Source organism: Eumetopias jubatus, unplaced genomic scaffold (genome assembly GCF_037043125.1).
Source record: "Eumetopias jubatus isolate StellerSeaLion01/CBP00866 unplaced genomic scaffold, mEumJub1_p1.0 scaffold_15, whole genome shotgun sequence".
NCBI classification, from domain to species: Eukaryota; Metazoa; Chordata; class Mammalia; order Carnivora; family Otariidae; genus Eumetopias; species Eumetopias jubatus.
This window is the reverse complement of record NW_028274821.1, coordinates 24,918,206-24,940,844: the sequence shown is the minus strand read 5'-3', so window position 1 is coordinate 24,940,844 and position 22,639 is coordinate 24,918,206. Positions and strand designations below refer to the sequence as shown.

Sequence of the window (22,639 nt, the reverse complement as noted above, 5' to 3'; positions counted from 1 at the left end):
TTGAAGTCCTGTCATGACCAAAGCAAGAGAAAACTGCTAAGAGAAAGTGAGTAGTTGGGAATCATGCACCTTGCTGAATCTTGTATCATTTTAGAATGGAGCAAGTGGGAGAGAAAGTTAAGGGGGCTGGTTAAGAAAGAACAGGAGCAAGGATTTCATAAAATTAGATCGTTGTTCACTGCGTGGATGAAAGGAATTGAAGACTGACTGGATTGGGGGCTGTGTGGCATTATAAGTCTCACTGCCCCATTTTATAGCCTGAGTGCTGTGCCGAGGATCACAGAATCAGACTGTCCTCCCAAGGGTGTTAAATTGGAGCCTGGCCTTGTAGATTTGAGGGTATGAGAGCCTGAAATAACGCAAAATAGGAGTATTTAAGGAATTCTTGCCTGCCCAGGACTGTTACTAAGCCCTATGGAAGAAACAAAAAAAGTAAAAAGCATTATGCTTCTTTTGAGAAATTCATACTCTACCAGGGGAAAAGAGACAGATACAAGAAAACTCTAAACCCTGAAGAACATTTAAAAAAAACAAGTTATAATAATATACTAAAACTATACTTGTTACATTATTTATAAAAAGCAATGCAGTGGTCATTTGAGGGGGAAGATTCATCAAGGCAGCTTTGGTGGATTGGAATCTCAAGCTGAATTATGAAAACCATGATATTGGTGGATATAAGAAAGAAGGCCTTTGTAGCTAGAACACCATTATATAAGGCATGAAGAAGTGAATGAGCAAATGATGTTTGCAGAAGGGTAGAGGGCCCGTTATCATCAAGAAACATTGACTTTTCCGTTTCATGTGGAATTCTGTAACTACAAATCATGATGTAGAGTTTGTGGTGAAAACCATGCGTAATACCTGTTTAGCAGCCAGTCTGGATTGGTTTGAGGGAATGAGGGAGCCTCCTACCACTGGTGGGGTTCCATTAGCCATGTGAGCTTCTTGCAGCCTTCTTCCACAAGGTTGGTTCTTCTTAGTTCACTCTGCAGTGGGCTCTGCTCTGACCACTCTCTTAAAGCCAAGATTACTCTTACCAGATAGATCTGCCAATAGCAGATGATCAGCAACATGAGATTCTGTTGTGACACAAGACATCAGTAACATCTAGGTGGAACAGTCTGCTGCTTTGATCTCTTTAAACTAGTTTAGGATTACTTTCTCTTTCTACAATAAATTAAAATCAGTTTCATAATCATACTACTTAATCAGAAGTGACTGATTTTAGATCACTATACTAGTACAGGATTACCCAACAATTTAATATAGACAAATACTTCCTTTTTTTTTTTTTGGAAAACTCCGTAAACAAATTAAAAAAAAATACTCCTGACTCCATTTTTCTAATAATGCAGAGCAGTTGCTCAGTAAGTGGGATATAGGAAGAAAATATGAGACTATTATATCTATGATTATTTCATCTTTTACACTTTCAATTTCATATTTTATCATTAGAACATGCATATAATTTATGGAGAAATATGCATATATGCAGTGCTTACTTAAAAGTTTTTGCTTTGTTTGCTTGTTTGTTTTACTGATAGGGATGTATGACCTAAACTGTTTGGAGACCACTGCTTTAGGTCCTTGTTCCTCACAGTGTGAGGTCGTTGGATCAACAGAACTATCACCTGGGAGCCTGTTAAAAATGCAGAGCCTCAGGCCCCCCACCCAGACCTGCTGAATGAGAAATCTGCCTTTTTTTTTTTAATTGGATAGTGCAGCACCTCAGTTTTTCTTTTTTCTTCTTCTTTTTTTTTTTTTAAAGATTTTATTTATTTATTTGACAGAGACAGACACAGCGAGAGCAGGAACACAAGCAGCGGGAGAGGGAGAGGGAAAAACAGGCTTCCTGCCGAGCAAGGAGCCTGATGTGGGACTCCATCCGAGGACCCTGGAATCATGACTGAACCGAAGGCAGGCACTTAATGACTGAGCCACTCAGGCGCCCGAGAAATCTGCATTTTAACAAGACCCCTGGTGCATGTGTGAAAAGCAGTGCTCTCTGATTAAGCATAGTCAACTCGATAATCTGTTGTTTGCCGTGTGGCAAATTTTTCATCCTGGACCAGTTTCTCATTGCCATTCATCTTCTCACAGCTGTTGCTTGATTAGAGGGCATCAGGATTATTTCCACGCCGCAGCCTCACTGGAGTGGGCTATCCTTAGGGTTCTGGAGTCATACTGCCTTATACTATCGCAGTACTTCCCTAACTTAGGTCCAAAACTGTAGAAACTATATATTTTGCCAAATATATAAAGGCAAACTCTCCACATTTGTTTTTGGTAAAATATCAGCATGCATTATTCAGAAGTCAAATAAGTTCTTTGGATAATCCACTTTTATTTTCTGGTCCCTGTTACCCATTCACTGATGTACCTTTCAGGACTTAAGTTTGTTTTTCTTAAAAAGGTGATTATTTTCTTCTGGATGATCAAATCATCAAATTTTTGATGGTTAGTGATTGCACTAACAAAATGGCTGTTAAATTTTTTTTTTTCAAAATGGCTCTTTCAGGAGATTTTTATATAAAGTAGCTTTAAAAAATAAGTATTATTCAACCTCCCACTGGACTAGGTTATTACATACCTTTTCCCTGATTTCCAAAACAGGAGTTCTGGAAGTCACTTTAACTATTCTTTAGGTAGATCAGAAATATTAACATAATTTTCCTTTGAAATGCTGGGGGAAGGAGTGGAGAGAAGTATTTGGGTCATCTAATCAGACATATGAAAATATTTTTTTCTCCTTTTCCTTCATTAACCCATTCAGCAGATACTTACTGAGTTTAAACTATGTGATATGTACTGTACTAGGCAATAAGGACATGAGTATGGACAAGATGGTCTGCCTTCAAGGAACCTAAAGTTGTGGTAACCGCCACCACACATACAGGTATACAGAAATATCTACCCAAGTCTCACCAGGTCTGAAATAATTTCTTACTAGAAATTTGGACACTCTCAAATAAGATGTTTGGATAGTTCAAAGAACTGCTAGGTTTTCTGACAGGGATTCATCAAGCTTTTTGTTTTTTTTTTTTCCTCCCTACAAAGAAAATCTTCTCTGGCTTATGAAAAAATGTTACATTGTTGACATTTTTAATGCCTTTGTTTGCTCTTTAATGACATCTCATAGGAATTTTATGAAATGTTTCATGTCCTTAAATATTCCCTACTTTTTTTTATGCCATACTCTTTTTTCCCTAGAGACCTTCTTCTGATGACTAGTTCTTAATAACTTATTCTAAATCTATTTCTTCTTTCCCTCCTGGCAGTATATTTTTTCAATAGATCCTTGAAGGGACACCAGGGAGTCTCCAGATCTCTCTTAACACATAATGTGAACTTCAGAAGCTGTGGAGGGAGATACATAGCTATAGTGCTGGTCCTGGAGGCTGAGGCTTTGTTCAAGTGTATTCCTTGGTTATCAGCATTTGCTGTATGACCTTGGGACGTTTCATACATGAGGTTTAGTGCGAGGATTCAGTGATTGTGTGTTTTATATATGTGTGTGTATACACATATTGTACTGTGTAGTATTGCAAGCACTCAGTAAACATTATTTTCTTAAAATTTAGTAGACGAATGGTAACATCCATTAGACTCAGACAGCATAGTGAGATCTTAGTATATGACAAAGTCTAAGTAATATTATTTCATTTGAAATGAGTGATTTCTATTATATTATATCTAGGAAGAACATGTTCTTTTCCAACTTGAAGAAGGGATTGAAGCTTTGGAAGCTGCAATTGAATACAAGAATGAAAGTATCCAGAGCCGCCAGAACTCGCTCAGAGCTTCACTCCAAAACCTCTCTCATAGCGAAGCAAATGTCATGGAAAAACTCATTTGCCTGAGTCCTGCTGAGATTAGAGCTATTCTTTTCAGATATTTCAATAAGGTTTGTTTCGGAGGGACAGAGGATTTTCTTATACAGGGGGGCCAAGATGCTTATACATGTCACGTTTCAGAAATTGAAAAGCCTAAAACTTTGACAGTGTAACTACAGATTTAAGCATGATTTCTCCTTACACTATTGAATGTGGTCATCTGAAAGCTGTGTGCTTATCCAAGTATGTACGCCTCACTTTGGGAGGTTCTTAAAGTTGGAAGGACCTTTTGAAAGAAGGGCTTTTTGAAATAGTTTTAAAAAACCCAAGGATTCAAGTTATATTCCTCAATCACTGTTTCTTGGATATTTTTGAGATTTGGTTGTTGCTACTCAGCATTCATGAAAAATCAAGGGCCCTCCAAGTTCAGGCTCCCTTTCCTTCATTGCTATAAGGTAGGGGCACCTGTACTTTATCATCATACCTATGAATTGAAATGAAGATGAACTGGTGCATCAGTGACAAAGATAATAAATTTTAGCATTAACGTGAATAATGTTTTTTCTTAAGGTATATATTATGAAGTGGTAAGCAAGGAATAACTCTTTTCTCTGAAAGTTACCTTCAGTTTAAGGGACTATCAGACAATTAATGAAAAATCAAACACTTGAGTTTTAAAATAAAGTTCCAATTCTGTTAGACAAGTGAAATATAGATGAAAAACTTCATGGAAATGTTGTACACAGCCCTCCTCTTGGGTAATGACTGTGGTAGTAAGCTACTATTATTAATAAGAGTGCATCCTATCACTGCATGTGTGGATGGCAGAAAAATGGTGTGGTGCTGTTGGAAGCTTTGATAGAATTCTTTTCTGGTGTTCTCAGAGAAAGGGTTCTTAACCCAGACCACGCAGGCCAAGGTCAGTGGATTTTCTGACCCTGGGTACCCTTTGTAGAAATGAGCATTTTTCTAGAGAGAAGGTCATTACATTAGCAAGTTGTGTGACACAGACCTTGAAGTATATTCACTTCATAGCAGTGCAGAGAAGAACCCATTGGACTAAATGCACAATCTGAGACTGAAATCTGTATAGTTTTAAAAAGTCTGTTACTAATTTATAACATCCATTTTGGAGTTAAAACTGGGAGGTATCTAGATGTTACAAGAGTCTGTAGGCTCCCATTCTCTTCTTAGACTAGAGAAAAGGAGTTAGAGGATTGTAAATGTAAATTGCAGTGACCATGTCTAAGAGCTGATGGAGGGGTGATAGTTAGAGCCACATTAAATTTAAAGTGAAGTTGTTACCAATTCTGAATCCCAACAAACTCAAAAGGCTATTAGGTTATTTTGTTGGGTATGTTAGAAAGCATTTGCTTAGTTATACCATGGTGACTAAGGAAGTTATTCCTGTAGCCTAAGAGAAGTAGGTTACTACATTAGGCTATCTTAAGACACATTTAAAAGGTCAAAAAATGTCTTTGCTAGGTGGTCAATTTGCGAGAAACCGAACGGAAGCTACAGTTACAGAATGAAGAAATTAAAATGAAGATTCTGGAACGGGATAATATGGTTCGTGAATTGGAGTCTGCACTGGAGCATCTGAAATTGCAGTGCGACCGGAGACTGACTGTTCAGCAAAAGGAACATGAGCAAAAAATGCAGCTGCTGTTACATCATTTTCAAGGTACCTGGCCCTTCTGGTCAGCTGTAGAAAGGTGATGTGTCGGAGGGGCTGGGAGAGGGGCACGGGACAGGATCCGATGGCAGAAAAGCCCAGCGTGGATACGTAGTTCCTACCTGTGTTTGTTTTCGTGCTTTACGTGTCTGGGTTGCCACACGTGGGGATAGCTGACTGTGATGTAGGGCTCTTGGTGCTTGAAATGCCAGCCCTCTGCCTGTCCCCGTGCCACATGTAAGAACTCCCATCCGTTGGTTGTTGGTCTATTTTTTATGTACAAATGCGGGATTTCTGGCTTCCTGGTGTACAGTTGAAAAGTGTCTCTCAAGGATGGAGTGCTTTGATATTTAAATTACTTTCCCTTCACATAAGTAAAGTGATAAGCCCTGTCAGATTTCTAGTTATATTTCTTGTTAAAATTTTCAGTTGATTGTAAATTTTATGCATTAAGGTTATATTTTAGGTCAAAATTAGTCTGTGTGTCCACCAATGGACGCATGCTGTTATCAGTGCGCAGTAGTTCAGCCGTCAACTCTGGTGTGGAAAGAGCTGTCAGAGCAGTTGGTCCTCATGTTACCTGGGCATTTGGCCAGTACACAAAGAGTTGCTATGGCAACAAAATCACTGCCTGGCAGTACTGGTAATGCTTCAATCCAGGCTGCTTAGCTGCTTAGTCTTGATTCTTGTGAGTCTATAGCTGGAAATGGGTTAGAAAGGATCTGGAGAAACCACCTGAGTAAGCAGAAAATCAGAAAATATATAAATTTGAGTGTTGAGGTAATTTGCCTCTAAGTTAATTTTATAACCAGTCGATTAACAACCAGTTGCCTGATGACAGGATTTCCTTGACAGGATCCTATACATCACTTCATTCAAACATGCTCTCCTTTCCTTATTTTTAGTTCTGCCTTACATCTCTATAAAGTGATATTTTAATAGAATTTTTAATGTATTTTTCAAGTGATTGGCATTGCACCACAAAAGCTCATGCTGCAGCCAAATGAGAACATTTTAAAAATCATTTCTATACCTGGGATAAGCTTTTCATAACAAAGTTACAGCTAAAAATGATTATGAATTTTCTAATTTCAACTGAATATGTTGTATAAAATTCAGTTGACATATGATATTCTTTATGGGGATTCTAATTTATGGTGTTATTAAAGTATTTATTTTTTAAAGATTTATTTATTTATTTTAGAGAGAGAGCATGGTGGGGAGGGGCAGAGGGAGAGGGAGAGAGAAAGAATCTCAAGAAGACCCCCCACTGAGCATGGAGCCCAACACGGGGCTTGATCCCACAACCCTGAGATCATGACCTGAGCCAAAATCAAGAGCCCGATGCTTAACTGACTGAGCCACCACCCAGGCATCCCTTAAAGTATTTTTAAATACAAGACAATGGGTTAATTTAAAATATCCAGGAGTGCCTGGGTGGCTCAGTCGGTTCAGCATCTGCCTTCGGCTCAGGTCATGATCCCAGGGTCCTGGGATCGAGCCCTGCGTTGGGCTCCCTGCTCAGTGGAAAGCCTGCTTCTCCCTCTCCCTCTGCCTGCCGCTCTGCCTACTTGTGCTCTCTCTCTCTCTCTGTCAAATAAATAAATAAAATCTTTAAAAATAAATAAATAAAATAAAATATCCAATATACTTAGATCAAATTTTTCAAAACAGCCAATTACAACAAAACAACATTAAAACCACTAGGATCATGTTATACACAACTAAGGAATCATTGAACACTACATCAAAAACTACCGATGTACTATATGTTGGCTAATTTAATTTAAATAAATAAAAAAAATTTAAAAATTAAAAACCCAGTAGGATCATTTTATAAATATACCAATAGGAAAGAGTAGGTCTGAGAGTATGTATTTTCAGAAGGTCAATAAACTAGTTTTTTACTGGTTCTAAAACACCCAATAGGGACAGTCTTATACATTTATAAATATTAATTAGAAGCTTTAAGTTATATTGTAGCATAAGCTACAATTTATTGCTATTTCCCCTCTTTTTGTATGAGTGTTTTCTTTTGTAATTTAATCTCTCTAGCCTCTTTTGGCAGGTTTTTGGATTTGGGGTTTTTTGGCTGTAGATTTCTTGGGCCTATAAACCTGGGCCTATGACTTTCCATGTATCCACAGTTCCTGATGTGAACTTTATTTTTTATTTTTTTGAAAGATTTTATTTATTTATTTGACAGAGAGAGAGAGCACGTGAGCACAAAGAGGAGGGAGCCACAGAGGGAGAGGGAGAAGCAGACTCCCCACTGAGCAGGAAGCCTGATGTGGGGCTCAATCCCAGGACCCTGGGATCATGACCTGAGATGAAGGCAGACGCTTAAACAACTGAGCCACCCAGGCGCCCCCTGATATGAACTTCAAATAAGATATTGATACAACTGATGGATACAGTTCCAAATGTGAATTTTTTATAGAAAACACCTTATTTCTGCTGTTCTAAGGATAAATCTAGTTAATGTTACTCAAAAAGTGCTTATGAATCATGAAGATGCAGTAGTTGATAGGGGTTTGAGCAGAGAAGGTGACTTAGGGCAGAAGAATCCAAACTGTAGCTGAAAGCAAATCCATTCAGGTAACAGATACATGTAACATACATCTGACCCTTTAAATATAATCTGGAGACTGTGTTAGAACATAGTTTTTAGTCATTTAGTTGAAACCGATCTTAAATGCAAATCTCTGTTTCATAGAGCAAGATGGTGACGGCCTTATGGAAATGTTAAAAACATATGAAGATAAAATCCAGCAGCTGGAAAAAGATCTTTATTTCTATAAGAAAACCAGCAGAGATCTTAAGAAGAAACTTAAGGAATTGGTAGGGGAAGCGGTTCGGCGGCAACTAGTACCATCTGAACGTAAGACCTTTAGTGTTACTTGTCACGCTAACAGTATTTGATGTATCTAGTATTTGGTGAAGTTGTGCCTGACTTAATAGTTGAGGCTTTCCCAATTGATTTGGTTATTTAGAATTAGATATTGAACTTGTATTTGTCTCTGTAAACAAAAATAGTTGTCTAGTTCTAATCATCAGGGAAATGCAAATCAAACCACAATGTGACATCACCTCCCACCTGCCAGAATGGCTAAAACCAACAACACAAGAAACAACAAGCATTGGCGAGGATGCGGAGAAAAAGGAACCCTCGTGTACTGTTGGTGGGAATGCAAACTGGTGCAGCTACTGTGGATAACAGTATATAGGGTCCTCAAATTAAAAACAGGATTACTATACGATCCAGTAATTCCACTACTGGGTATTTACCCACAGAATGTGAAAACACTAATTCGAAAAGATATGAGCATCCCTCTGTTTATTGCAGCATTATTTACAACAGCCAAATTATGGAATCAACCCAAGTGTCTGATAGATGAATAGATAAAGAAGATGTGGTATATACATACAATGGAATATTAATTCAGCCATAAAAAGAATGGAACCTTGCCATTTGCAAGGTTATGGGTGGATCTAGAGAGTATAATGCTAAGTGAAATAAGTCAGAGAAAGACAAATACCATATGATCTCACCCCTAAATGGAATGTAAGAAACAAAACAAATGTTTTGATTTGGTTATTTAGAATTAGATATTGAACTTGTATTTGTCTCTATAAACAAAAATAGTTGTCTGCCTGACCCTCACCCTAAAACATGACATAACTAAACTAGAAAGTGCCATGATTAAAATATGCCCTCTTTAAGTCTTCCAATTAGAGAAGAATCAATATTTCTAAAATAATATATTTTACATTTTTTCAAAGATTTTATTTATTTGAGAGAGAGCGAGAGCAAAAGCAGGGAGGAGAGGGAGAGGGAGAAGCATCCCTGGGATCATGACCTGAGAAGGACCCGAGAAGGACCCTGGGATCATGACCTGAGCTGAAAGCACACACTTACGTAACCGACTGAGCCACCCACCCAGACGTCCTAATATATTTATATTTAAAGGCACCTGCCTTTAGAGAAGGTATCCTTCTACTAAGTCACGTATGGTTTATGCAAAGTTGACTTTACAACCTTTTAGGAACACAGACCTATTCTGTACCTATAAAGACCATTTAAAGATGGGTAGAACAAAATTGTAAAGAGACCAGTGAAAACTATATGTATGCATAATGAAAAGATACATGCTGAATATATAATGTAAGCAGAATTAACATAGCTTGAAAGTTTAAAACAGTAATATCTTAGAAAAGTGGTTCTAATGCTACCTTATACTTATGATATTTATAATTTATAGACATTTTCACAAGTAGTTCTATTTAACCCTCAAACTCAAGGGTCAGTGTCTGCTAATGCCATTTTTAGAAATGAGAATTGAAACTTAGGTCAAGTAACTTACAAACACAACAGTAATTAGAGCATGGTCTAAGGTCCTTCATCTTATGATTCCTGGTTTAATATTCTAGGATAAAATTTGTCTTAGGACAGAGATGTGACACAAACAGACAGATCCTGCCAGAGACACTAAATTTTCTGATTTTCCACATAGTAATGCAGAGGTGCTAATGTAATTAAAACATATACTTGAAATACTGCCCGCACTATATAGCTGAACCTTTTACTTGAAACATGACTTACAAAAAATTAAAAAGTAAACAGGCGTTAAGTAGCAAACAGAACAATCAGCATAAGACCATTTTAGCTGTAAAAAAAAATCCACTTTCAAACTTGAGACATCCGAAATTAGATATCTAGTGTTTAAATGGCCCATGTTTATATTACGAGTTAACTAGACATCTTTCAAATGCCAGTGTGGGATGGTGAGGTTTCATCCTTGTCCTGCATCTTCATGCTGCTCTTCAATGAGACAAATGCAAAAAACTGAAAAAGTTAAGTAATCTTGGAGTTATGTAAAATGAGGATACCTGTCTGACCAACTTACTTGGGAATCTAGTCTTATTTGTTTTTAAGTAAACTCTGCCACCAGCGTGGGCCTCGAACTCACAGCCCTGAGATCAAGAGTTGCATGCTCTACCGACTAAGCCGGCCAGGTGCCCCAGGAAATCTAGTCTTGATACTAATGTGGAAGATACTATTTCAGCTAACTTGCAATCCCACCTAGAAACATCTATAAAAAGTAATAAAAGTAATAATCATTGTAGAAAAATTTGAAAATATAGAAAAGAGCTGGAAAAAATCACCCATAATTCTACCCACAACTATTAACATTTAGCATAATTCTTTTCATTATTGTCTCCATGCTTTAAAAAAATTACTGTTGAAATCATATTAGAGATACAGCTTATACTATATAAATACTATCTCAAAATGCTATTCTAATATAATGACATTAAACAGGACTTGTTTGAGTTATAAATATAGCAATTTAGATATATCAAAGTCTGAGTTCCCTAAAAAGTATTATACACTTCATAATCAGTGATCTTAAAACTTAACTGTCTTGGTATTCAGTTCGTTAGTTTTTGATAGTAGTCTTTTCATTGTCTGCATACCACACTTATATTTATCTTGAGTATTTTTAGCATTTTCAAATGCAGAAAAATTAATCTTTGGACTAAAATATCTTGGTTACCTCTTAGTCATGCCTCTGTTACAGTTAATCTGTTTTCTAACAAATATATTAGGGTGTGAGGATAAAATATGTAAGGATAAAATCAGTTTATATGGACATGCAGTCGATGTACTTATTTAAGTATTTAAAACTCTATCCTTGTATCAATTTAAATCACTGTAAACCTCTGTGAGGATACTTGAGTCAGAAGAGTTGAATAGGGATCCTAACTTCTTTTCCTCACTCTGTGATCTCAGGTGAACTAATCTTTCTCTGGTTTGTTCCCTAATGGAAAATTCTGGAAGAGGGAAACTCTACTGTGAAATATCCAAGTCGGGTAGGGAGTAAGCCTCTCCAGTGAGCCCATCTCTGCTCTTTCGCATATGATCTTTCAAAAGTAAGATGCCTGGCTCCCTTCCCCAGGCACTGGGACCTGAACATCAGTTCTTAAAAGCTTCCGGTGACTAATAGGCGGCAAAGTTTGAGAGCCACTGTCTATCGTCAACTTTGTGAATGTCTGCTAGTTCCATATGAGAATCTATGTCATTTGTTAGTTCAGCTGGTTTGTTTGTGAGAGTATGTTAAAAGTTAGAAAACCAGTTATATTTTCAACCAGGGGTCACAAACTGAAATGCCTTCAGGAACCAGGGAGCCAGAGTGAGCTGGAGGGAAGGTAGCAGTTGTCTGAACAGGCAGGGCCAGCTCTGCTCCAGCTGCTGTGGCGAGGCAGAAATTGTCAGTTCTCATTTTTTTCTAGAAAAGATGGAAATCTATATTTTTATATGAAACTTTCCAATTAAAAAATTGGGGGTCACGTGTTATTTCATAGGCTAAATAAAACGTGTCTGTGGGCCAGATTTGGCTAGGAATTGCCAGTGTGCAACTTCTGTTTTTTAAACTTGGTATTCATAGGACTAGAAGTGTACTAATCTAATTAACTAATTACTAGTTAATCTAATTAACTAATGTATGTTAGATTGGCATTTTTCATCATATTAGGTCTTGGGCCTAAATGGACTCCTCTTACGTAAATTTTGATATTAGATAATTCTATGATTTGTAGACCTCAAGCTTTGATCTCTTCACTCACTCCTTCACTCATTCCAGCAGGGTATCCCCACTGAGGTGGTACGCTGTCATCTCCATTTTGATGGTGGATCCCCAGAGTACCTTCAAGGAGCAGAACCCTGCCATCATGCTGGGAGTTATGACCAAGAATAGATTTTCACATACACGATGCCACATCCCAAAAGATCCCCCAGACATAGAGCCAGTATTCTCCGGTGCTGGCTTCACTTAGCCAAGGTGTGGACTGTGGTTCACCGGTGGCAAGGCAGTGGAGGGCAGGTGTGGAAGGGCACCAAAGAGGCCCAAAGCACTCCTGTGTTTCCAGGGAAAAACAAAATCACTAGATGACTATTTTCTCAACTTTGTTCTTTGAATTAAAAGTTCTGTTATTCACATGCAAAATGCCTATAAGTGAAACTTCTGTTTGTCTAAATCACCTAACGAAGAAAAAAAGCTGAAAGACATCATTTATATTGAGTGATAATAATATAGTTATGTTAGGATATCATGATCAAAATACCTGTTTTTGAGGAAATCTCTAATTTTTTTCTTTTTGTATTATTTTTAGATCATGATGCTGGGGATAGAGTTCTGACCCCTGAAGAAGTAGGCATGGTTCCAGAAGAATTAAAATGGGCATCCAGAACTGAAAGTATGAAATTAAGTGGAAGAGAAAGAGAATTGGACAATTCAACAAGCAGTTTAAGAACACAACCAAATCCTCAGAAGCTCTGGGAAGATGGCCCAGAATTACCTTCAATCTGTAGCTCTTTAACACCCACTAGTGGGCATTTGTTAAACAATGAGGATAAAGTAGAAATAGATGAAAATCATTTTACAAAATCTCACAGTCGACTATCACCCCAAATCCAGCCAGTGGGAAATGTGGGAAAGCTTCATGGTGTCACGTCTGTAAAGTTGTGTCGTAAAGAGTTACGTCAGATTTCTGCTTTGGAACTATCATTACGACGTTCCAGTCTTGGAGTTGTTGCATCTATGACTGCTGATTCCATTGAAGTAGCTAGGAAACCGAGTGACTTAAAAACTTAGACCTTTAATAATAGAACTTTTAATTTGGTAGAGGTGTAAGATTCCTTTGTCTAACCTGTTAGAAATGAAAGTTTATGCTCACTAGCTCTTCCTTCAGGATGAAGAAGGGGAGGAAGGAATCATTTTGTATACTATAGATGTGTATATCTTCTACGATATATTTGGGGAGTTTTAATTGTTTACAGATATTTCCATAATAACCAAATGAACGTGTATTCTAATACTGTCAAGTAATGGAACATTTAAATATTTCCACTTACAAATTTGCTTAAAATCCAGGCATTTTATAAAGAAGAAAACAAAGAGTGGAATAGTAATATTGCTATATAATGTAGAAGTATGTTATAATACATTAATTACACGCTATAAGTTTATAATATTGTTATCAAATGTATTTGTTACTTTGAAGAGGTCCAGTTAAATATTGCTTGTATGAGAGGGGGCGTTACCTGCTGCATATCTTTTGGTACAGCTGAAAATATGTGCCAAAATGCAGTCTGTGGGTTTAAGGCAACTAACTAGATTTATGGGTTGAAGTTAATTTATGGTCCTCAGAGTCCACAGAGCTTGAGTGATCAGTCTTGACTTTTTAAACACAGTTCTCTGCTCTTTTTCTGGGATTGCTTTTAGAATGTCATATTGTTGGTTTGCTAATATTATGGAATATAAATTTTCATCTCACTCCTACCCTGTCTATTCAACGTGTCTCTCCCTAGGCTACTAGACTGGGGTAAAGGATGCAGTTCCATGCCACAGGGAAACAGAATAATGGTAAAGCATTCTAGCATTTCAAGGAAAAGAGATCTGGTCACATGGAGTATGCCTGTAAAGCTTGAAGTCTCGCCAGAGGCTCTTTAGCTAACAACCTGATGAGCCTAATGGGAGATTTTTCTCTAAAGCCTGCTTACTCCGGTCTTGCACACGGGCACGCCAGACTGCACTGGGGCTGTAAATATGTAAATGAAATTTTTCTTCAAGATTTTTTCAGTCTAAATCTTATTATATAAATTTCAGTTTGGAATTAAGAACTAAAACACTGATTTGCCCAACAACTAGTTTGTACTTTTTCATCATACTTTTTAATCACAGAAAACATCCCCTTATAATGACCAGAGGTATTCTGTTACTTTTTGTTACTTGTGTTGTTATTTTTGTCACTTTTCCAAACTTTCACTTGTAAAATAAAGTGGTTTCTTAAACTAACTACTGTTTGGGTGGGGCAGTAGTAAAGCCACCCTGACTTATGGATGTCTCCTCAATTCTTGCAGATTCCAGGTTTTCTTAGGTGATGCTGCCACTAACATTTTCCTTTTGTCCTTTCCTTTGTTGTTATTGACCCTGCCCATCTTACCTAAGACCCCAACTGTCACTCTGTGCTCAAATACTTCTGGTTTCCTTTTTCTGGTTTCTAGTGCCTAGGGAGTAGGGTTCCTTGGTTCCCATTGCTAAAAACCAGTTCCTAGAGGAGAAGAAAACCAAACCAAACCAAACTTCTCAATCGGTAATAGTTTCTGTATCTCTTAAGCATGGTACTGAAATTCACTTAAATTGTGGGTTAAATAGACTGCCATGGACTTTGCTGGGAATTGAACCACAGTGTAAAGCATTGGCCCAATGAGAAACTGCTTTAGACAAGGAATTTGCAAACTAATTCAGAAAATAGGTTTTTAGCAGAGACTATTTCAGGTCAGACTCTGGTTTTAAGCTAGTTTCTTCTTTTTGCCTCTAGTTTGTATGATACATACTTAGTATATATTATATGTAATGTGTGTGTGTATATACTGTATATAGATATGGCAAAAGCCAGTACCTTAACAAAACACAACAATGATATATTTATTAATGAATACATATTTTATGGTTAATGAAGGTCCTAATTGTAAATTCCTTATAAAATTAAGTAATAATTTAGAAAGAGAATATATTGTAACCCTGGATTCTTAGTTTGCCTAAGAAATTGACACATACTTGTTTTACCTGTGGAAATAGAAATATATTTTCTAAAAGCCAAAGCATTCTACTCACAAAGCAAGAAAATTTATGTCAAACCAACAGTGATTAGATTTGATAATGCAAATGTGAACTGACTTCTAAATAAGAAAGGTACAATTTTTTTCTTCCTTTGGGTTAAACATATATCCATATGCTATGATAGATTTCATGTACATACAGAAACACACACATATAAATAATGTCCTGAATAATAAATACATTCTGGAAGTGAACCTCTTGTCATTCTAGTTTAGTGCCCTCACAAAGGAAAGAAAAATTAAGGCACCTCCCCCAAGGCAAGTAAAATTTTTTTTTTTTACATATACTAGTAATAAATTTTCCTCTGTTTCATGTGCTTTTCTTAGTCTAATCATTTTGTCACCGTGTTTGCCTTTTTGTACGCACATAAAATATGTCTGTGGTTTTCTTTTTTTTGTTTATTATGAGTTTTTTCCGCTACTTATAACAGAGCATTTGGAAGGAAACATATTTGCCTCTGTGAAGTACCGGTTCCTTCCCTAACTTCAGAGTGTTAAAGATAACAGGGTTGGAGAATTATATAAATATGGGAACTATGGGTGGCAAGAATACCAATGAAGGTGATTTTGTGCTTTAATGTTTGTTTTCTTCTGCTAATGGGTTTTTTCAGGTCAATAGCGTGATAAGTGCTCATTTAAGAATAGGTGTCTTATGTGAAAGAAGTTAATAAAAGTCTTATACTAAGTCTTAGAGTGAATTGCTAGGGAGTCAGATCCTTTTTGGGAGTTTGATTCTATAGTAAACATAAATTCTTATGTACCAAATGCAAGAATGACATGTTTTGCTCTTTCAGTTATTTCCTTAGGCACATACCTGTGACTGTTTAAAACACTGGAGTATCTTTCAGTATCTGAAAGTTCAGTGTCCACTTGTCCACCATTCTTCTCTCAACTTCGCTGAAATATTAAGAAATATTAATTATGTATATTTTACATTTAAATTTATAACAGGCCTCAGGTTGCCTTCATTAATACTAACACATTCTTCCACGTTTATATTTTCGACAATTGGAAATGAAGGTGGGAATGAGATCCTTCGACAGTAACCATCTCAAATGCATTGGATTTGTAATATTTTTGAGCTTGTATGGACAGTAGTGTTTTCAAAGTCGTAGAAACACCTGCCCAAGGGGGAGGAATATTTGGTCACTGTCATTGTTTACCTTGATGCTGACAATAAAAAGCAAACTGACTTTTGATAAGTTTTGATGTTTTAAATCCTCTACAAACAATGCACCCCTTTATCACCTGCACTAGGAGTGACTGCTTCCTTGCTGTTGGGATGCAGAGCATACATGGCACCAAATACGAGAATGGTGTTTGATTTTTATAATGACCCCAACAATACCCCAACATGGAAGTAATTAGAACAAGAGGAATTATGAAAAGAAAGCTCAGAAAAACTTGATGTTATAATATTGACTTTTGTATTTTCCATAGTTCTTTTTCCCTTTAAATATTTTTTCCCTAGGAATTTCCAAAATGAATCAAGAGGATAGCCAGTATGTGAAATGCTAGCAGTATAATATGATTGAACCTAAATGTATTGACTTAGACTTAACTCTTAGGTTCTGTGGGTAAATTATTACACACACTTCTACTGAATTATCTCTATATTACTTTAAAAGAAAAATACAACAATCTCATAGACTGTTAAGAGCAAGATCCTTATAGACCAAAGAACAAGATCATTCATGCAGAAGAGTAGAAGACTCTTTAAACATTTTTTAAAAATTCATATTTATGATTGTTGGAAATTTAAAACTCCATTTTTAGTTAATACTTGTGTAATTAAAGTACCACAAAAGAAATGTATTTTAAAAACAATGTTTGTATACTGTATTAATGTGTTTTCAAGTTTACTACAGTATAGAGAAAGGGAGGTATAACTTTTCAAGTCCAAAGTGGTAAATGCTGTTAGAATTTAATTGATCTGACAGGTCTTTTAAAAGAACCACTTCTTGGACCCTCCCCACTCCTCCCAATTACCAACAACAAATTATATGACAATTATGGCTTACTTACCTCTCATTTCCCACATGTTCCAGGATTCAAATAGCTCTGATAAGAACAGAAGATAAAAAAAGTTTATTTTAAAGCATTCTGTAGACCAGCAAAGGATTTTCAAAAATATTTTGAGAGAATATATTTTATTTCTCTGGCAACAACACTAAAACTTAACTTCAATCTTTGGCTATCTCTAAACCCGGAAGAACACTCCTACTTATGACTGGATTTGCCTTTTGAAAATACACATCCCAGTTTTTATACTGGGTCCTTTTCCTATGATTGCTAAAATTCAGAATTATATGAAAAGCCACCCTAGATAGAATTTGAATGGAAATTGTGGAGCTATTCAAGAGAGAATTACAAGAAACGGTAGTTTTGGATAAATTCCAACAACCAAGACATAAACCAAAGAAAATAAAACTTAAGTGATTTTACCATTGAAGAGCCATGAATAGTATGCCAAAACGAACACTGTAGGCAAATTTACTGGGATTTATCTTTATACAATACGTAACCATTTTGCTTAATTTTTCTCTCTGCTAAAATATCCCCGAATTTTTCTACTGAAAAACCCCTGGATAAAAGACTTCCATTCATGATTACAAACCAGCAGTGATTGGCCTGCCTGAGAGGCTGAATTGACGTTATTCATTTTTGTTTGTGGCCTGCAGTGGTACTTCACTGTCCCCCATAAAAAGGAGTGAGGAGTTAATCTGAATTTGGCTGATTTATGTAATAATGCATAAGTATTAAAATGGTCAAAGTTTTGTTTTTACTCTCTAGCCATGATTTTTTTTTTATTCTAGATGGGAAGAACGGGAACAGGGCAACATATTTGTATACCGAGAGGCCAATCTCCTTTTGAAATGCCCTTCACCTGGGGGTTGGGCAGCATCTGAATTGTTCCAGTTGAAGCCTGGAATGGAACTAAGCCTGTCTGTTTCATTGGACACTTTCCCAGCTAGCACCAGGTGTCACCAGTTGTAAAACATGCCCACAACACGACCAGAATTACCCAGGTTATAATCTTAATGGGAGTACATCAAATAATCATATTTTTCTGAAACACCAGCCTTTCCTTAAAAAAAAAAAAGCAATTTATGAGTCACTCCCTTGCATTTTATAGGAGTTTTTTTGTTTGTTTGTTTTTGTTTTTTTTTTTAGGGGAGGAGGAGGGACAGAGGGAGAGGGAGAGAGATTAAGCAGGCTCCATGCCCAGCCTGGAGCCCCACATGAGGCTCCATCTCAGACCCTGAGAACATGACCTGAGCTGAGATCAAGAGTCAGATGCTTAACTGATTGAGCCACACAGGCGCCACCCCCCTCCCCCCACTTTCTTTTCAAGTAGGTTCTACACTGGGCATGGCAGGACTTAAACTCACAGCCCTGAGATCAAGACCTGAACTGAGATCGAGAGTTGGATGCTGGGATGCCTGAGTGGCTCAGTCATTTAAGCATCTGCCTTTGGCTCAGGTCATGAGTCCAAGGTTCCCTGCTCAGTGGGGAGTCTGCTTCTCCCTCTGTTCATCCCCCAGCTTGTGCTCACTTGTGCTTTCTATCTCTCTCTCTTTCTCTCAAAGAAATCTTTTTTTTATTTTTTTATTTATTTTATTTTTTTTAAAGATTTTATTTATTCATGAGAGACAGAGGGAGAGAGAGAGAGAGAGAAGCAGAGGGAAAAGCAGGCTCCCAAGGAGCAGGGAGCCTGATGCGGGACTCGATCCCAGGACCCTGGGATCATGACCTGAGCCGAAGGCAGACGCTTAACCATCTGAGCCACCCAGGCGCCCCTCTCTCAAAGAAATCTTAAAAAAAAAAAAAAGAGTTGGATGCTTAACCAACTCAGCCATCCCGGTGCCCCCACTCCCTGGCATTTTAAATAAAAATCTAATCTTTCAAATGCAACTACAAGTAATTAATTGGGAGGGAAATTGCTAATTTTTCTATAAGGCAAATAGTCTGTTACTTTGTCAAATAAATGCATGAAAACACTTTGAAAACTAAAACATATATGTTTATGATGGAATTTTAAGTAGATTTTCCATAGAGTTGGCTGTCAAAATGGGATAACGTTTTAGCGCAAATGTGGTTGCTTATTTTATACATATATCCTAAAACATTTTTAAACAAATTCTGAGTTTTAGTTATATTTGTTAGCAACAGTGGGAATAATAGTACTCTCTGGAAAAGTTTCATGTGAAATCTATACTCCTAAGAAAATAAAGACTTGGCTGAGTATTTTATAGGCATAAGAAATGCTTCATGACTATTTGAGTTATGAACTTAAGAGCATGGTGGGTTTTTTTTTAAGGTTTTATTTATTCGTTTGAGAGAGAGACAGAGACAGCATAAGCAGTGGGAGAGAGAGGGAGAGGGAGAAGCAGACTACCTGCTGCACTGGGAGCCCGACATGGGGCTCGATCCCAGGACCTGTGATCATGACCCCAGCCAAAGGCAGATGCTTAACCATCTGAGCCACACAGGTGCCCCTAAAGAGTATGTTTTTATTGGGTTTTTAACCATCAGTTTTTGCCTATTTGTTCCTTATTTCTTTAATAACAATTACATTTGTGAGTTATTGATGAATTCTGTAGAAAACAACTTCTTAAAACTGAGAAGAATGGTTTCCATTTGGTAGTCACAAAGATGTTTTAAACTTAATTTTTCCCGTCAAGGAAACTAAAAATGTAAGTTAATTTGGGGGACATGTATAAGTATGTGATCAAATTAACAGCAAAGTCATTCATTCTTTGGCATTTGATACTCTTGCTACTATATACAAGAAGCATATTAGGATGAAATCTGACATTACCATGGTGGTCTTTCCTTCATAGGCATTTTGAGGGAAGCTCATTCCCCTCAGTTTGCAAGCATCTGTCGTGTTACAGAATATTTTGTCTCTATTTAGATCAGAGCACCCATGATCTGCACAGCCAAGTAATCAAAGAATAGGCCAAGACTTCAAGAGTAATGGAATCTACAATCAGAAGTATTCTAGTGGATTGTGAACAAATAAATCAGAAAGGAAGAATACCAATGGAATTGGAATTGGAATTCCAAGAATACCAACTCTTCCTGGAAGAGTTACCTTCAGGGTTACTGAGGTCTTGTCAGTAAGGTTTATTACAAAGTTTACTATCTCCCAGTAAAGAGAAGGGAAACTAGACATTAAGGACCTGATTGTGTGAGTTTAACTGGCCAGGCCAAAACACCCTTTAGAGCCAGGGCCAGTGCCCTAGGACTTAGCTCTTACGTGGGGAAGAATCTGTGCCTCTTGCAAAGGGTGAGCTGGTAACTTAAGTTACTTGTATTCTGAGAACATAACAAAAAGGGTATCTATATACAACAGATTGAAAATTTCTTTAGATATTTATTTTATAAATAAAGCTTTCTTCCTGCTTAGTGTATCTATTAACCTCTTATTACTGAGGATAGAGCTGAGAACTAAAAGCCCTGTCACCGGGGTGTCTGGGTGGCTCAGATGGTTAAGCGTCTGCCTTTGGCTTAGGTCATGATCTCAGGGTCCTGGGATTGAGCCCCGCGTTGTCGGGCTCCCAGCTTAGGGGGGAGTCTGCTCTCCCTCTCTGTATCTCTGTCTCAAATGAATAAATAAAATCTTAAAAAAAATAACAGGCCTGTCACCTAAGGAACTTATATTTCAACGATAAGTACTATGGAGAAAATAAAGCAGGGTAAAGGAGTAGAGAATCAAGGAGGCTTATTTAGATGGAAATGTTTCTGAGCCAGGCACACACATAAAGCTGTAAAAACTAAGTTGTAAACTCACTGACTTAAAAATTGCTTTTCACTTGACCTAAGGTATGAATGCTCAAAAGGGGCAAGTATCATAAACTGTATCTGAACACAGAAATCATATCCAACCAGCTTTTATGAGAGGACAAGAGCACTGATTAATTTTGCTGGGCAATTTTGTCCTTCCATGAACAGAAAACTCCAGATCTACTGGTTTTTTAAAAAATATATATTCATTTATTCATTTATTTGAGAGAGAGCGAGCAAGCAGGGGGAAGAAGAGGAACAAGCTGACTCCACGCTGAGTGTAGAGCCCAACTCCGGGCTTGATCCCAAGACCCTGAGATCATGACCTGAGCTGAAACCAAGAGTCGGATGCCCAACTGACTTACCCACCCAGGCGCCCCTAGATCTACTGCTTTGATCACAGTTGCTTATGATTTTTTTCCAAGTTTAGGATCAGATTTCACTTTAAAAATTTTTTTAGGGGCACCTGTGTGGATCAGTTGGTTAAGCATCTGACTTCAACTCAGGTCATGGTCCCAGGGTCCTGGGATCGAGCCCCACTGTCAGGATCCCTGTTCAGTGGGGAGCCTGCTTCTCCCTCTCCCTCTGCCACTCCCCCTGCTTGTGTGCTCGTGTGCATTCTCCCTCTCTATCTCAGATAAACAAATAAAAATCTAAAAAAAATTTTATTGTTATGTTAATCACCATACATTACATCATTAGTTTTTGATGTAGTGTTCCATGATTCATTGTTTGCGTATAACACCCAGTGCTCCATGCAGAACGTGCCCTCTTTAATACCCATCACCAGGCTGACCCATCCCCCTACCCCCCTTCTCTCTAGAACCCTCAGTTTGTTTCTCAGAGTCCATCGTCTCTCATGGTTCGTCTCCCCCTCCGATTTACCCCCTTCATTCTTCCCCTTTTTTTAAATAAAAATTTTTAAATTGAGATATAATTCACATAAAATTTACCAAAATTTATCATCTTAAAGTGCACAGTTCAGTAGTTTTTAGTATACCCACTATGTTGTGCCATCACCTAATTCCAGAGCATTTTCATCCCCCCCCACTCCAGAAAAGAAAATCTGTCCCTATTAGCAATCAGTCCCAATTTCCCCTTTCTCTCATCCCCTGGCAACTTCCAGTCTACTGTCTGTCTTTGGCACTGCCTATTCTTGACATTTCATATCAATGATATCATATAGTATGTATCCTTTGGTGTTTGCCTTCTTAGGATAATGTTTTCAAGATTCGCTAATGCAGCATGTAACAGTATATCATTCCTTTTTATGGCTGAATAGCAATCCATTGTATGGATATGCCACATTTTGTTTATCCATTCATGAATTGATGGACATGTGCGTTATTTCCACTTTTTGGCTATTATGAACATCTGTGTATAAGTTTTTGTGTGAATGTTTTCAATTCTCTTGGGTACATGCCTACGAGTGGAATTTCAAGGTCACATGATAATTCTGTTTAACTTTTAACAGCAGCTGTATCATCTTACATTCCCATCAGCAGTGTGTGAGGGTCAGCTCATCAACATTTGTTGTTGTCTGTCTTTTTCTGGATTATAGCCATCCTAGCGGATGAGGTAGTATCTCATTGCAGTTTTTTTTTTTAAGATTTTATTTATTTGAGAACGAGAGAGTGAAAGAGAGACAGCACA

At 37.4% G+C, this 22,639-nt stretch overlaps 1 protein-coding gene across 1 annotated transcript in view; it reads left to right on the top strand.

The window, feature by feature from the left end:
- Nucleotides 1-14,369, top strand: part of KIF27 (kinesin family member 27) — an 82,666-nt gene extending 68,297 nt beyond the window's left edge. Inside the window, exons 14-17 of the mRNA XM_028122328.2 lie at nucleotides 3,701-3,907; nucleotides 5,322-5,520; nucleotides 8,228-8,392; nucleotides 12,685-14,369. Coding sequence (XP_027978129.2) covers nucleotides 3,701-3,907; nucleotides 5,322-5,520; nucleotides 8,228-8,392; nucleotides 12,685-13,166 — 1,053 coding nt within the window. The 3' untranslated portion in view covers nucleotides 13,167-14,369. The remainder of the gene's footprint in view (nucleotides 1-3,700; nucleotides 3,908-5,321; nucleotides 5,521-8,227; nucleotides 8,393-12,684) is intronic.
- The last annotated feature ends 8,270 nt before the right edge of the window (nucleotides 14,370-22,639 follow it).